Source organism: Molothrus ater, chromosome 6 (genome assembly GCF_012460135.2).
Source record: "Molothrus ater isolate BHLD 08-10-18 breed brown headed cowbird chromosome 6, BPBGC_Mater_1.1, whole genome shotgun sequence".
NCBI classification, from domain to species: Eukaryota; Metazoa; Chordata; class Aves; order Passeriformes; family Icteridae; genus Molothrus; species Molothrus ater.
Genome location: NC_050483.2, coordinates 41,540,857 through 41,557,315, shown reverse-complemented (window position 1 = coordinate 41,557,315; position 16,459 = coordinate 41,540,857). Strand labels below are relative to the sequence as shown.

General features: G+C 41.0%; 1 protein-coding gene across 18 annotated transcripts in view; it reads right to left on the bottom strand.

The window, feature by feature from the left end:
* NRXN3 (neurexin 3) overlaps window positions 1-16,459 on the bottom strand; it is a 966,298-nt gene that overhangs the window by 620,774 nt on the left and 329,065 nt on the right. For all 18 annotated transcript variants that reach the window (XR_008508436.1, XR_008508437.1, XM_054515101.1 and 15 more), the window contains exon 9: window positions 6,950-7,153. Coding sequence is in view for 16 of the 18 variants with exons in the window: in XM_054515101.1 (XP_054371076.1) it covers window positions 6,950-7,153 (204 nt within the window). In the remaining 2 variants the exon portion in view is untranslated. The remainder of the gene's footprint in view (window positions 1-6,949; window positions 7,154-16,459) is intronic.

Here is a 16,459-nt window from a genome sequence, read left to right as displayed (position 1 = left end):
CCCCCAAAGCCATCCCAAAACACTTTTTAATATGTGCACAGACACATTTGACGCTGTCTGCTCAGGTGAGGAAAGGGTTAACATACTGCCCAGTTGTGTCCTACCATAAAATGGCCACTTGCAAACAGCTAACCGCACGAACGCCCAGCCCAGATTTCAGCTACTTCTGGAGTTTGGGAGTACTTTTTGTTGGGCTTGGCAGGGAGAATGGGGAAGTCTTTCAAAGGTCCCCAGCCCTGCCAGCTCCTCAGAGCCCAGGCTCATCTTGCTCCCTGAACACCAAGGCTGAATGGGGTGTTCATAACGTTCAGGGAGAAGATGAAACGGGCAGTGAAGTGGCAGATCTGGGAACCTTTGCTGCCCTGCTTCATTCAGAGGTCACAGGCAAGGGAGGGACAAAGAGAGGTACAAGGAGAGAAAAACAGTTATGCTTGTGGAATCTAATCAAATGTAACGGAGGAGTCTCCACAAAGAAAGCAAGTTGAGGTAGGAGAGCCTGAGCTAGAGGGCTTCTGAGCATTGCTTCTCTCTTTTAACACACTAATGCTCAGCATATCTCAGGATGTGATCCATAAGAGGATCTTTCATTTATAAATGCCTATTTACAGCCTTGTGAACATCCACTGCTGTGGTGTCTAACATGGGCGAGAGCTTTCATATCAGTGCTATTATATGTCTTGGGCAATGCTGGCCTTCTTGCAGGAAATCAAGGCTGTGAGTAATAACACCATGCAGTGGACATGTTGTCTGGACAACTAGAGCTTTGATCATCAGGAATGGTTGTATTTATTACAGAGATATGGCCCAGCAAGGGAGATTGTATAGAATGGCAGAAAAATATAATGCAGTTTGCTTCTTAACTGGACCAATTTTATGTTTGCTCAGGCAGATGTAGTAAAATTATTTCAGCAGGTAAACTCAGTTCTTAAAAAATGAAGGAGGGGAAAGAACAAAAGTCTATAAATAATAAATAAAGAGTTGTAATGAGCAGGGACATACCAATCACGAGTAACATAGCCAGAAAGAGTCTGTTTTCAAGCAGAACTTCTGAGAAAATCTGGGTTTGGTTTTGTGCGATTAGGTTTGTCATGTGTCGTCAACCGCAACAGAAAAGTGGGAGCAAACAGCCCTGGAGCAACTGCTACGATCACCATACAGTGGTGGCCATATCCCTTACAGGAGTTGGGTGGGGTAAAGGGAGCTCTGAAGTACATGCAGGGGAACTTCCCTCTCTGACCTGATGGAGAGCGACAGCAAGAGAGACACCCAAGTCTCACCACAGGCAACTGAGGTCAAGGGAGTTGCTATAGCTGGAACATGGGAATTTCTTACAGACTAAAGAGCAAGTGTGCAGGAAAGGGAAACAAACATGGCTGGTCCTCAGCAACATTCATTAAAGAATAAAATCCCTCTTGAGCTATTGATGTCTGCAGAGTTTTGTTTTGGTTTTTTTTTTTAGTGATACCAAAAACCTATTTGTCCTAGGGCTTGCCCTCAGGCTGAAACACTATTCCAGATGAAGGGATAGATATTTCAAACTGAAAACCAATGTAGCCCTTATCTTGGCTGCAAGATTCCTATTTCAAAGGATGAGAGTCCAGGCCACTGAGAGGGCTGCCCTGACAAGTGCCCTGACATGGCACTACTACATCTCCAGACTGCGAGCACAAAGTCTGCAATGCCATGCAATTGGGAGCCAGACAGAAACACCCAGGTGCACTCCAAAGGAAGCAGCTCCCCATGCAGGTTTCATCTAACTGGGTCGGTATGGATCCTGCAGGGCAGCTAAGAAAAGCTATCTGCTTGCACTGTTACCCCAGCACCACCATCCAAGAGCGTGCATAGGGGTTTTTTGTTGCCTTAATTTTGAGCCTTGCCCAAAGCAGTCCAAAAATTTTCCAACCATTAACACATGAAGTTGTTCTCTCCCTCTTAAATGAGTTTTTGAAAAGGAAGAAAACCCTTATGTTCCTCTAAACCAGTAAAACAGTACAAATCCAAGGCGGAGGTTTTTCCTGGAAGTGAAAATCCTGAAGGGTGCCAGGCAGGTGTAGTTTGGCGTTTGTGCTTACAACAGCAGCATCTGGCTAATTCAGGAATAATTTTTAAAACTTCTTTGGATTCCTCCTGCACAGAACCAGGGCAATAAGACTTCTGGTAATCATCTGGGGCACTCAGCTCTGTTATCAGTATTTACTTCTGAGATAAGTTTTGGAGATGAGTATGCCTGAACAGCTGTAAATCCAGTAACCTGCCAGTTCAGCAATTGGATGAGGAATGTGGTTGATAGTAGGGAAGTGAAAATAGAGTCTGTTACTGCATGGGGAGCAGGATTAGCTGGGAAGACCTCCTGCAGTTACTTAATTTTCATTAATTGTCTGATTTACACCAGAAGTTTCTTTGTTAGTGCTCAGATGAAAGGTTTTCCAGAGCATATCACCTGAAAAATGGGCCAGAGACCCTCTCCTTTAAATAACTTGACTGCAGTTGCTAACACAAAGGATCCATTGTTTGAATGGAGGTATCTTTAGCAGCAAAGAGATCTGAAATTTAGGCCTGTGTTTCTTACCATTTTTATCTTTTTGTCTGAAAATAGTAATATTTATTTGATGCTGCTAAGGCTTCAGGCTGTTTAATCTTTGAATAAAAAAAGAAAGTTACCTTTACTGTGTGAGGACAAAATGGTTTTTGCTTTGGATGAGCAGCCAGCCATATGTGGTTCTGGAAGAGTACTTTAGGGCAAGAATAGGACAGAAAAGATAATCAGGGCCCAACTTTTTCTAAGCTCACCCTGAGTTATTTCCTTATTTCCTATGGGAAAACCAGATAAAGTCCTGTGCACATTTACCCTACATTATATTGAGGCTCCTTGCCTATCTCCTATTTGCTCTATTTTTATGTAGAAATGACAAAAAAACTTTCCCTTTTGGATGGGCAAATGTGGCTCTGGCACCCTTCAGGATTTATCTTAGGAAAAGATAGGTGAGAGAAAAGATGACACCTCCTTAAATGAGAGGAGGCAGGAAATACTTATCCTTGTCACCAGTGACCTGAAGATATGCCAGGCCAGGAAGAAAAAAAAGCCTGAAATAGTCTTTAATGAAAGACTATACTTTAATGAAAGACCTGCCACTTATAAATAGGAGGAAAAATGTGAACGTGGATCTCCCTATCAGACCAGCCATTTCTTTCCCTTTCTGCACATCATCTCGGCATCAAAAATTATTCCCAAACATGTTCCAAGCTATGATTTGCCTAATATCTCTCTCTCTCTCTCCTTCCACTCCAGACCCATTTCTTCAAAATCCTTCTCAACAAAGATGTGTATCACATTTGGATTTCTATTCTTCACACAACAAAAACTCAAACTGCTGAGTCAACTCATGTTGACTACTGCCAACATAAAGATTTTCAGTGCCTCAGGCACCCCCACTGGAAAGGTCTGAAGCAACTTCCTTGCCCCCTTCCTTTGAGAATGATTCATTGCTGCTTTTCCTTTCCCTCCCACGTTCCAGAGCAAGCCCCCAGCTGCCCATGCCCACCCCTGCCCACCATATCTCTCTCTCCTGGCTGGTTTGGACCCTGGTTTGAGGGGTGAGAGGGATATGCCAGCCCCTGCAGGCTGCTCCGTATGCTCTGTTCTCAGGGCTGTTTGCTGTGCGGGCCGCAGGCTTCAGGCCTTTGAAGGGTCGAATACCATCTTTTGATTTACCATGGGTGATGTGTATGGGAAAGCTTTACAACTGAAACACACAGAAGAGTCAACAAAACAAAAAAAAAAAAAAGGAAAAGAAAAAGAAAAAAAACATAGGGAAGACCTTAATAAAGACACAAATGATAAGAAGTAATCAAATGGAATAGATCACAGAAGAGAAGAAAGAGACAGCTCTTAGCAGTAGTATTAAATGACATAAGAAAAGCACAATTAAATAATGCACCCCTCAAAACAGTCCTTTTTCACACACATCTATCATGGGTTACATGCTCAGGGGATACTGACATACAGCTAGTCAGTACCAAGCACACTCAGATCTTCAGAGGTGGTGTTGATGACTATTTCTCACTGGTAAGGAGATTTTGGCAAGGTCAGGTAAAGATTTAGTTCTTGTTTGTGACATTTGGGCTATGAGCAGTCTCCGTATAGAGTTATTGTGACTTAGAGTAAACAACTGGAAATGAATGGCTCTGGTAAGGTGATTCTTCCTCAAATTCTCTTCTTCAGCAGCAAGGTAACTGCTGTTTTGGTAGAAGAAAAGTCCTGTTTCAAGGACATTTTCTGACAGTTTTATAAATCTGAATAAAGGAGAGGTGAAGCTCAATCTGGGTTCCAAAACTCTAAACTACCCCTCTGTTGAGTTAGACATAGGAGAGTGCTGACAGGTTTCCATCGATCCAGCCTATAGTCACTTCAGGGAAGATTCAACCTCACAAAAATTTACAGCTGAAAAGCTGGCAAAATGTGGCATACACATTGCTTCAGTCCCTGCTACTACATAGAATCAGCCTTTAGTTTACACAGGGGTTTGTTTAAAGATGTTGTTCCTGCATTAGGCTGTCAACAGCACATCTTTTCCCAACATGGGTAGACCATCTGTCAAATCTTTAGCCACATATTTTAGGAGCCAGACAGAGCTGAACAGTCCACCTCTAGGCTAAGTGGTGGCATAACAAATCCCAGTGAGTGCCAAAAGTGACCAATGCCAATCAGGCTTACAATGTTGACAGGCCCTGAGGGAAACTTCTTCTCCCAGCATGATATAATGAAAATTGGAAAGGAAAAAGTAAGCTTTAAAAAATAAGTATATTCAGGGTGATATAAATATCCCCTCCTCATATCCACTATTCGGAGTCTGAGTCTAGGAGGCTGCAAACACCCAAAATGAGCAATTCCCCTAATTCTCATTCATTTTTAAGAAGATATAACAGAATCAAACAAGTGGTATCTTTCTCAGAAGAATAAGTGACAGTTTTTTATGAAGTCTGGCAATTTTCATGCTGTAGTACTTCTCATGTGGGAATAAAGCTGATAAAAGCAGCCCTTACTAAAATACTAGCATATCCCTCACAGGGTGCAAAGAATTCTCCTTTCAACAAGCAGAGGAACTAGGGCTTGAAAAGTAAAGGAATTGGCTCTGGGCTACAAGAGGATACTGTAGAATTGGGCAGATGCTCAGTTGCCCATCACTTGCCCAACAGAAGCATGCCACTACCAATCTTTCAGTTATTAATTTTATTTTCTGAGGAAAAAAACCCAAAAACTAGCCATAATTCTCAAGAAATTAAACAGGGGAAATATAATCTTATTTTTCTTGATTATTAGCAACTAATTAGGTCAGAAGAAAATGGAAACACATAGATAGACAAATGCTCTGGGGTTTTGTAGAAGATTCTCATTGCACATGTAAGGAGGCTCAACAGCAGTTTTTCTGAGCTGCTCTCCAGAGAAACCCTGCAAATCTATGAAATTTTCCTTCACTTAGAGTTAATATAGGCAGAGATGGCTATCATCAGAGGGCTGTTTCTCTTTATGTGAGGAGTTACTGACACAGCTGAGGTTCATCTATTCCATCCGTCCTACAGGCCAATCTGGATAGCACAGCAAGTGCTCTTATGCAGCTACGGACTCAAGAGTGCTTTATGCTTCTTCAGTCAAGCTAAGTAGAGCAAATATATAAGGTTTTTTTTGGTTGGTGTTTAGCTTTTATTTACTAGAAGGCAATAGATTCTATAGACTTTTAGATGGACACTTTTCTTTTAAGAAATATGTACTTGTTTGATGCATCTTCTTCACTTTCTTATTCAAAAAGTAAGTAATAGGGTCTGGGTCACAATTTCAAAGCCAAAAAAAAAAAACCCCACTAGATGCAAATTAAAAAAGAAAGCTAGTTCCAGAGGACAACACATTTTAGAAATAAAGCTGCTACATGGTTTGCTCCTGGTAGCCACAGCAGGGCTCTGAATATGGTGATACTATTAGCTAAAAAAATGTGAAACTTGTTCTAGCGGACCTTAGAACTTTAAGAGCTGACAGAAGTTTTCACAGACCATACATGAACCTTCATATAAAATAACCTACACATTAAGAGGTATAAGATTATGCACTATTACGTTAGTTTTGCCTCTTTGAGTTAGAATCTCTGTTTGTTTATATTGCTGAATTCACATGAAGCAACAAGCTGGATCACCGGAAAGTGAAAGAAAGCTTCAACTCATGTATTTACATTCTTTAAAAAATTGTCATTCTGTAGAATACATAAAGACTGGCAAGAAAAGTAACTGAGGCTAATCTAATAGCACAGTCATTCCCAATTGTTCTTGTATTGTTGTTACTGTTGGACTTGTTTCTAATTGTCTTTTTAATTATTTTCTGGGAAAGCGTAACTCTAAGGAAACAGAACACAGCCCTTTGGGATGTGGGGATGCACTTTTGTTATTGCTAATTTCTTTTTTATAAAGACACAGCAAAAAGACCAGCCTTTTTTATTGGATATATAAAATATGGCAAGGTGTATCAAATGATGCTAAATTGTGCAAAGGGAAGGGGGTTCACAGGACTCCTGCCTGTCACCATATCCATTTTACTTCCTTTCCATGTTTGCCTTTGACTGTTTTGAGCGATGCTGGATGAATGAGGGATGTAACTGATCAAAAGATGGACCAAGTAGCATGTTTCACACAGAGCTCACCAGTCCCAGACCAAGAAAGGAAACTTAAAAACTTGAAGACTTAAAAAAACAACACTGTCCGTAACGAAGAACTGACAGCAAATCTTCATGCAGCAATGCAGAGGAGAATTTCTCTCCGCAAGAGATTATAAAAGTTTCAGCAGTTATTTTAGAAATCAATCCAATCAAACCAACAGAAAATAAATGAAATCATTTTTTAAAAAACACTAATCACAAGCCCAAATTAATAGTGAGGAGGGCAGTAGGAGGTGTTTATACGATACCTAAATTGACCATGAGTTTGACCCGGCCTCCATCCAGCTCCAGGCGCAGAGTGTCAGCAGAGTCCCGGGATGTGGTCGCCATCAACAGCCCGTAGGCACGCTGGGACATGAAACGGAAGGACACATCCTCTGCTTCTGTGTGCATGACCATTGGCATGATGATCTTCATGTACATGCTGCCATCATAGCTCAAGATAGAGGCCTCTGCAAGGAATCAGCAAACAAGTGCAAAAAATGAGACGAAGTGACACCTCTGAAGAGTCCTCACATCTACCATAGAGCACTGTGTTTACAGAATCCATAGCACTTGCCACAGAAAGGTATGTAACTGGGTAAAAAGGCAACATTTAACTGCACCCAGAAACCCTGCCAGGCAAATATAAACAGCAAAGAAAGATATGGTATTCACTGCAACTGCTGACAGCTATACCCATGGACACATAATTCCCAAGGTTAAGCATGTTAGGACAGAGCCCCTTTGTGATTATAAGCTAGCAAAGGCTTCGTTTTTCACATCTCCTTCAGTGCACTGAGGTCCAGCTTCTCAGGACTAGCAGTAATGACTAGAGCAACTAGAGTTCTAATTTCTGGTACTCTTGCTGTTGCTTATTTAGAGAGGAATTTCATTTCATTGATATCAGTTTAAAGACAAACAACTGTATAAAGTGAATTTCCTAATAGGTCTTTTCTAAATCAGATTTGTTCCATTTTTTGATTTTACATTTTTCCACTACTTAATAACAACCAGTATTGGTAGAGCTCTGCTGACACAACCAATGCAAATGAAGAAAGGAACAAACCAAACTCCATTTCAAGTGCCATTCAAATGCAGGAAAAGTTAGAAGATAGAGGCACAATGAAAGCCAGTAGGAGGGGAAAGGAGTGAAGAAAGAAGTGATATTTTTCTATCATCTCTGAAGATGTCAAAGAAAATTGGAATTTCAGCTGAGGAAAAGAGTTAAATTTAGCATTCTCTATTTGTTCAGGGTCTTGCCTGCAGAAGGTGATATTCTCCTCTAAGGGGTAGAATTAAAGTCTTGTGTTAGAACTGCAGCAAGCACTACAGCATAGCAATCATTGTTTCTTCACGGAATATGCTCAAAAACATTTTTATCTACAAACTTTACTAATCTACATAAATACATTAATACATGAATCAGAGCATTTCTATTCCCCACAGCAAACCCCTATCAAAGGCAGAGCTGTAGACATTGCTCCATCCATACAGGGCTTCTACCATAAAACTACATATCAAAATCCCAGAGTTTAAAAAAAAATAGACTGGTTCAGCTTCCTAGAAATATGGATGGATTGCTCTAAAGCTCTCGTACCAGTACCTCATCCAGTTCACTTCAGCTGGAGCTTTCTCAAATGATTGACTGGGATTCTCTCCAGGCACCACCACCCCACCACCCAGCCCATCTAATTTAACCAACTGCAAAACATGTATTTGGAATGCAGATGTTCTCCTTATGTTTTCCTTAGTCCCATTTTTCCCAGCCAATGAGAGCAGAACTTCCATCAGGAAACAGCAATCTTGGCAGAGCCAAACCTTACATCCTCTCAATGTCTAAATGTCAGATGCTAGTGACAGTAGGGTAAATGGGTGGGAAACTGAGGAACAGCCAAATGTCCATGCCATAAAATACCCATGGCAAGCTCCAAAATGGCCAGTAACAGAACTGTTAATGCAATGCAATAAATATACAAATGAGGTGATAAATAAATATATAAATATTAAGCTGATAAAGTGACAGAGAAGACCTGTATATGGTTCCAAAACATTTAGTGGGAATCACTAAGTTGTGCTGGTGCAGCAACCCACCATATTAATAAGCTGGTATGCAGCACATCTGCAGTCACAGGACACACAAACATTTTAAGAAAACTTTTCTTAATATGTTTGGGTGGATGTTTGGGTGCACCACTAAGATGAACAACATCCCTGCTCATCAGTTTTCTTAGCTGCACTCACCACACACTGTCCTGATCTGTACAGAGAAAGCTTTCTACACACATCACCCACTCAGCCATTACATTACACACATCTCTGGTACCAGCTGCCACTGCTCCCCTGGGGTCCCACATCTTCACTTGGCCAAGAAACAGAGAAGGAAAGAAAGCTTCTTTACCAAGGTGGAAGAATACTTTCTTCTTTTCAAAGTGCAATTCTCTTCCCCCTCACGTCTGCACCTCTCACTTGCCACCCACAGCTGCAAGCTGGAACTAAATGTACTGTATATTATACATACACTCAAAGGCAATGCCTATGTACACACAAACCTTTCTTGCTCTCTTTCCTCTCTCTCTCTGCAGATTGTATTAGAAAATGCAGTCAGGCATGAAATGGCTCTTTTGACGCCTTCAGCTCAGATGTGCCTTGCATGAAACAGTTGCTGGCCCTGGCACATGAATAGCTGGGAGAAGGGGGCTGGAGGATATTGGGACTACAAGTGGGAGTAGCTGACACAAGTGTCCCAGCTCTGCTGCTTCCATCTCTACAGTGCCATGCATTAGGTACTTTGAAAAGATGAGTTTTCTGCAGTGACTAGGACAAAACAAAAGCATGGTAATAAGTCTCTTCCCTTCAGTAAGAACTTGCATCCTTCAGCTTTACTGATCCCATTGCCAGACCATTACTCTTCTTAGACTAGAAATCACAACCCTTACTATTATACTTATGTAAGGAGGACCTGAAGAATACTCAAAATTGCTGAAGATGACATAAAAGTTTAGACAGTGTTTCAGCTGACATCCCACAGTAGCCTAAATCAGGTATTACTGTCCCTTCTCCAGCCAGTCTGCTACAAACACAATGTGATAAAACCTCTTAACAATTAAGCAGATAAAATTAAATATCTTGAAACAGTTGAAACAGACTCCACACAACCCCAGGAGACAATGTTCTGCTCTTGTGTGTGCCCTATGCACTTGATGTATTCCAAAAACGACAACATTTCATTCTCACTTTGCAAACCTTCACAGTCTGGAATATCTGAGAGCTTTTCAGCACATCTTGCAAGCAGAACATTCCCTCCAGCTATGAAGACACCCCTTCAGAGGAGGGTATTGCCTAGTAGCAGTCTTACAAGTAAAACCTACTTCTTTTTCCTGACAGTCAGTCCTCAAAGCTTGAGAAAAGCATGTTACAGTTGAGCAAAACATACAGCAAATCTGCTCAGGGTTGAATGTAACCTGGCAACAAGTGCATGACCTCAGCCTCCCAGACACCTGTGCTGGCAACTTCTGCCAGAATACAGGCATCCATTCAAGTGTCCTCAGCCACCTGCAGCAATGGGACTGTAATGCTTTGTTCAGCACCATAAATACAGGCAGGAGCACAGTTATCCAAGTTTAAAATACACGCACATTTCTGCCACCCTTCTACTTTTAGGGTAGCTATTATATTGGATGCATGGGAGCAATATGCGAAATCATGTTTGAGACCCCCGCAGATTTGTACAGACGAAAACATTGAGTGGCATTTATTTGTGATCCCAGTGCCAGAAGCTCCATTGCCATTAGCTTGGAGATGGGAAGAGGAAGAAACCAGGTGCTGGTTCAAAACTGCTCTGACATAATGCCAGAAATCTGTGAAAATCAGTATGTTATTAGGAGCAATTAGCTTCCCAGTCTTGTGCTCTCAGACCCTGCCAGTTTTAATTTTACACTTAGCATCCAAAGGAGCAATTCATTGCTGCTTCCACACAAGGCTCTGCATAAACCTCCTAGGGAGATGGAACGGGCATATTCTTAGCATACAGACAGAAAATTATTCAAGACCTCTTCATGCTTTTTCTCCTGCTTTGAACCACTCTCCTGTATTAATCTCCATTCCTCACCTCTTTTCTTTCTCCTCCCTTTTAGTTTTTCTGTAGTGTCCTGTTCTTCCCTGCGGTCTTTTTCCTATGCCTCCCAGACTACAATACAGTGTAGTTTTTAACTGAAATTTTCAGAAAGGTGACAGTGCAAAAAGAATTAAAAATCACACTTCACCAAAGTTGAAGTCCCCAGTGACAGGAGTTCAGGGCACAGGACATTTTCCCCAGCTACATTTGCAAGACCAAAACACTTAGGCCAAAGTTTTCCACATTCTTGAGAATACAAATAGCCCTAAAGTGCCTAAGCTTTGTATTCACAAACCAGACACTTTCCTGCAGGCATTGATTGCACAGCTCACCTCCTGCCCTCACATATCCACTAACCGACACATGGCACCAAATATAAAATAGATTTTCTCAAGACCAAAATTACACTTTAAAACAAAACAAAAACAAACAATTTTTTTTAAAAAGGAGCAATAAATCCTCTTTCCTGTCCAAGTGGATTCCATATAGAGTTTCATGACTTTCAACAATACCATGAGTTTCAACAAAAGAAGCCTGACAAGTAATTTGGGAAGCCCAAATGTAATCACTCAGACTGAATATGACGAGAAAATGCTCCTGTTCTGGTGGAAAAGATATGATGGGAACTTTAGGTGCTCACAAGTGGTTCGAACCTTGCACATCATCCAGCAGGATGGGTGCCCAGAAGCTGTGAAGTTCCCTGAGCCAGGGCCTTGCTGCCCAGGGCTGTCCCACTCACAGAAAGGAGAGAGGGACAGATGAGAGCCAGGTCCAGCCAAGAGCCAGGGAACCTCATGGTGATGAGGCAGGTCCATGCTCAGGCCGGGAAGTCAATCTGCTGGCCAGGGTTCAGGGTGATTGCCAGGCAGGGCCACAGTGCCAGGGCTGAACCAGGGCCAGGCTTGGCACACCCAGGGCCAGCACTCTGTGGGACTGGGGACTGTTCCTGTCACAGCATCTCTGGGTGGGGGGGGCCATGGGGGCTGCCATGGGGTGCTGGGCCAGGAGCAGGGGGGAGCCCCAGTGGCCAGGCAGGGCTGGGGGTGCCTGGTGGTACTGTGCTCTGGGACTGCTTCTTGTTGACCCATAAGAAAAGTCCATGTTTTCTAAATGTGCTGTGACACCTTCTGCAGTAAACTGAATCTTCCCTGGATGTCTCTCATCTCACTGTCATCAGACTTCACCTTAAACTTAGCCCACTAAACAGGAAAGCAATTTGAAGGGATGTAAATGTAGTTCACTAGCACTGAGAAGGACAATAACAGAAAGCACAAAACCATCTTTAAAAACCTGTCTAAACTGAAGCATTACATTAGAAGTAAGAATGGGATTTATTAGTCAAGCAAAATACCATGCAAACAATAAATATCACTAATAAGCCACTGATAGGCTTGTGCTAGTAAGAACAAAGCTATTCTGCTTTAGACATTCAAACTGACAAGATGTCAGTAGTATTATTATGAGTTGTCATTCAATGGAAACTCATGAAGATAAAACAGTAAAAATCTTGGACACATACAGCTACAGAAAAGTAAAGAAATCAGACTGGTTTCACTGGTACTTAATCTTTCTGCAAGACCAAAGTATTTTTTCAAGATCAATCCAAGTTTTTCTTTGCTTCAAATTAAGATGACACCTTCCTTCTCCACTCCCAAGTAGGTATATGGCCACTTTACAAAAGGATCTTTGTATCCTGAAACTCAGTATATCATTATTCCAGCTCCCTCACTCTATTTTAGACTAAGTAAACTACTTTCTATTCAGCTTCTCCTAACTTTTATTTTCTAAGACCTGCTACCCCTGCTTCTCATCTCTGGCTTCTTTCTACTGTATATACTATTTTCTTAAATTCAAGTTTTCCAATTTGAATAGCATATGTCATTTAAGACCAAACAAGCACTTAGAGTAATTACATAAGGTATCCTTATCACTGCACTGTGAACAAAATAGCTCCAAATGAACAGCAAATGGGAGACATAATAGAGCAAGCTCCAAGGCATTCGTCACATTTTAAGGGATGCAAGAATACTGGTGGAGCAGTAGTAATAATTGTCACTTATAAGGCCCCTGCTATAGACAAAAATTGCTAGTAAATGTTTACATAGGCCAGATGACATCCAGATGAATATTCTTCACCAAACAAATTTTTTTCAAAACCTTGCAAATTTTATTTCATAACATTAATTAAAACATTTAATTTCTGGGCCTGAAAATTCCTGAAGAAACCTGAAGTGCAAACCACATCTATTTATTTATCTAGAAAGTCAGAAGAAAATAAATACTCTATTCACCAATTTTCTTTCCATACCACTGTCTCCCCCTGTTCCAGTACCTTCTACCCCTCTGAAGTCTTCCCAAACAGCCTGCAGATAATATTATTGACTAAGTATCTACAGAATTGAAGACATAAAAAAACTAGGTAAAGAAGGCAAAGAGCCCTAAGCACACAGTGCATGTACTATAATGTCCTTCAGACAAAAAAAAAAAAAAAAATCTTAATTCATAGAGTTTAGACTTTGAAATTACTTTGGTTATGAACAAAAGTAATTCTGATTTTCCTTTTTAGAACAGCATCAATTTTCTTTTTTGAGTCCAAAATTAACACCCCGCTCTTCTGCTTTAATATTATCCCAAAATCCTGTAAAGCTGTCCTGAGAATTTTCATCTCAAAGTGGACAAAATCTCAAGGAACGAGTTAAAACTGTGAGGCTTCTACCATTGTAAGGTAAATTTCCACAACATTTTTGCCTGTCTACAACAAAATCTTCAAATGGAGACTTTCCAAATTTTAAACTGACCTAGGGAAGACATATTAGGGACATGGCTCCCAAATGTCTCTCCATTAATAAACCTCTCTAACATTTGTCATCTGGATTCCAGATTTGCTTAACTTCTGTATTTAATCAACTCTCCAACTCCCCAGGTTAACCTGTGTCTGCCCTACAAATTGGTATGTATCAGATTCCATCAGCACCAGGCTTGGTATGCCCTTCCTACGCTCCTGTGCGTGTCACACACACAAGAGTATGAGCTAATCAAGGGGTGTTGTCAGGTGGGGAGTTACCAAAAATACAAATTCCTGAACTCCACGATGAAAGGCAAATAAACTTTGCTTCTCCTTTCTCTGGGCTGCAATCATGAAGAACTGGCCTAGGGAGGAGCTGTAAGAGCACTGAGTACCACAGTGGAAATATTTGCAGACAGAGGAAACTGTAGCTTGTAAATGTTATTGCTAGCCCTGGGAGGGGAGGAGTGAGGTTATATTGCCATACTGAAGCTTGGCAGAGACTCAGGAGAACCAAGAAGGAACACATGTGCTTTTCAAATTTACTCCAAATGTCACTCTAACATTTACAGAGCTGTGTACAACTATTTGGGAAGAAATCTCTGGCAAGAAGGCTAAGGGTAGAAGAAAAATTGCTCCTCAATGTAAAGGAGGGTAATGGGGAAACTAAATGTAAAGGAGCATAATGGGATACTAAAATGAGAGTTTGAGAGTTTGCATTAAATGGGGGGCACTTCAGAAAGCGATACCACTTCTGTTTAGTTCAAACATCTTTGAGTCCTCTTCATGCAAGCTACCTGAAGCCTTTGATCACTACCTGCTGAATAACATGCACTGAGAAAGGGAGATTACAGCAAAAATGTTTGGTTCACCTCAGCATAAAGTGAAAAAAAGAGGTAACAGACTAAATCTGTAGCAAGGGAAAATCAAGAAAATGATAAGAAAAAAAATTACACCATGAGGGTTGCCACACACTCAACAGAACAGCTGCAGAAACCCCAATCTTCAAGTTAGTCTCCCCTTGAAGCAGGTGGTGTGGACAACAACTTCTAGAGATCTCTGTCAACCATGATTATTCAGTGCCAAGTGCCAGAATGCCCTGATTTCACTGGATATTGCACCTTTTCACAAACATCACCTTACACCTGCAAACTGCCACTGATTTGAGATGGAAAAGGGTTCCAGAGTCACCATCTCTGGAAGCGTTCAAGAGGCATCTGGATGTGGCACCTGGGGATGTGGCTTAGGGGTGATTATGGTGCTGCTGGGTTGACAGTTGGACTAGATGATCTTGAGGGTCTCTTTCAACCTTGATGATTATTTTATTCTGTGATCATCAGTCTATCATTTTTTGAAAAGCAAGGCTGTAATGTAAACTCCATTCATAACCTTTTAAAATCCATAAACAACCTCTTCTCAGTTCTGTTTTTCAAATATGGCAAAGTAAAACTAACTACTATTGCCTCTGGCTGTTGGTTTAAGGAAGGCTCACAGCATTAGACAACCCTCAATTTAATTTTCTTTCTTTTCCTCATCTGACAGCCCCAAATCCCTAAAATTTGTAAATTCCTGGAAGTACTTTAACAGAACAGGGAGCAAATGGAAAACATTGCTCTAATAACAATAAGTCAAAATTGTCCATATCATACTGGTTTTGAAAAAGCAAAAATTCTTCAAGCCATTCAGTGAGTTAGGAAGGGCCAGAAGTGAGACACTGACGTGCTGAAAATAAGTAAGCAGAGGAACTTGGAAACTATTTATTAAATTCATACAAGGCAGGCAGCTTCATGGCAACAAGAATGTCACAACACTTGAAAAGGATGGAAAACAGGTCATCTTTGAATGGAAGCCCAACACAACAGAGCAGGTAGCAACAGGAGGGTAACAACAGTAATACCTACTGTGGAAAAATAGAGGATAATATGTAATTTGGGGTTTCAGCCTACAACTTCCAAGCTTAAAATACAAGATAAACTAAGCTGAGTTTATAATTCTAGGATCTGGAGGAAGGTTCCTTCAGAGCCTTTTCTTCTCCTATCACAGATCTGCTCTCTCCCTTAAAAACATTCTCAAAACTACTAATCTGAGAGCGGTCTCCATCTGAGATCAATGCTCAGACAGTGCTGAAATGGTGACACAGATTTCCAGGCATCCCACAGACCCTGTCCATTCCTAATGAAGTCATCAGCAGAGATAAAGCAGCCAGATCTGTTCACCCAGCTAATTGCAACCACTGTTCAATTATTGGAACCATGACAAAAAGGCAAAGAGAAGCAGAAACTTGTTGCTGGCATGAATGGCAGTTGATATTGCCAGGATCATGAAGGCTGAAGCTAGATGTACATGTTCATGCCTGTAACTTTCACTAGCAGATAAAAGAAACTTAGTTCTACTTTCAAGTAACACACACTGCCTTTTGAAAACATGACTGTATCCCAGATCAAATTCCACTTTACAATTCCAGTACTCGTAGATAACTTTTTAAAATAAAAGTACTTTCAGATAAAAAAGGAAGAAAAAAAGAATTGGCATGGATATGCAAGATGTTTATGTACTAATGATGACCCAAATTACACAGAATTTCAGTGTTTGGACAGCTACAGAAATGTCCATGAACTGTCCTCTGACTCCAAACATGACCAAGTGCAGTTTCTGTCTTACAAAACCAGTATCTTTTGGTAAGGACCCAGTTAGAAATTCATAGTCCTTAACACTGGTTATAATTATCACACAATTATTAAACTCCCACAAGCCTATCTCAAATGCTAGATGCTGTAGTGCAGGATCTACAGTGCAGGACTGTGTACTGGTCCCACTGCATCAACTGGCATTCAATGAATGCCTTTCCAAATAACAGCAGCCAGTACAAACCCTTAG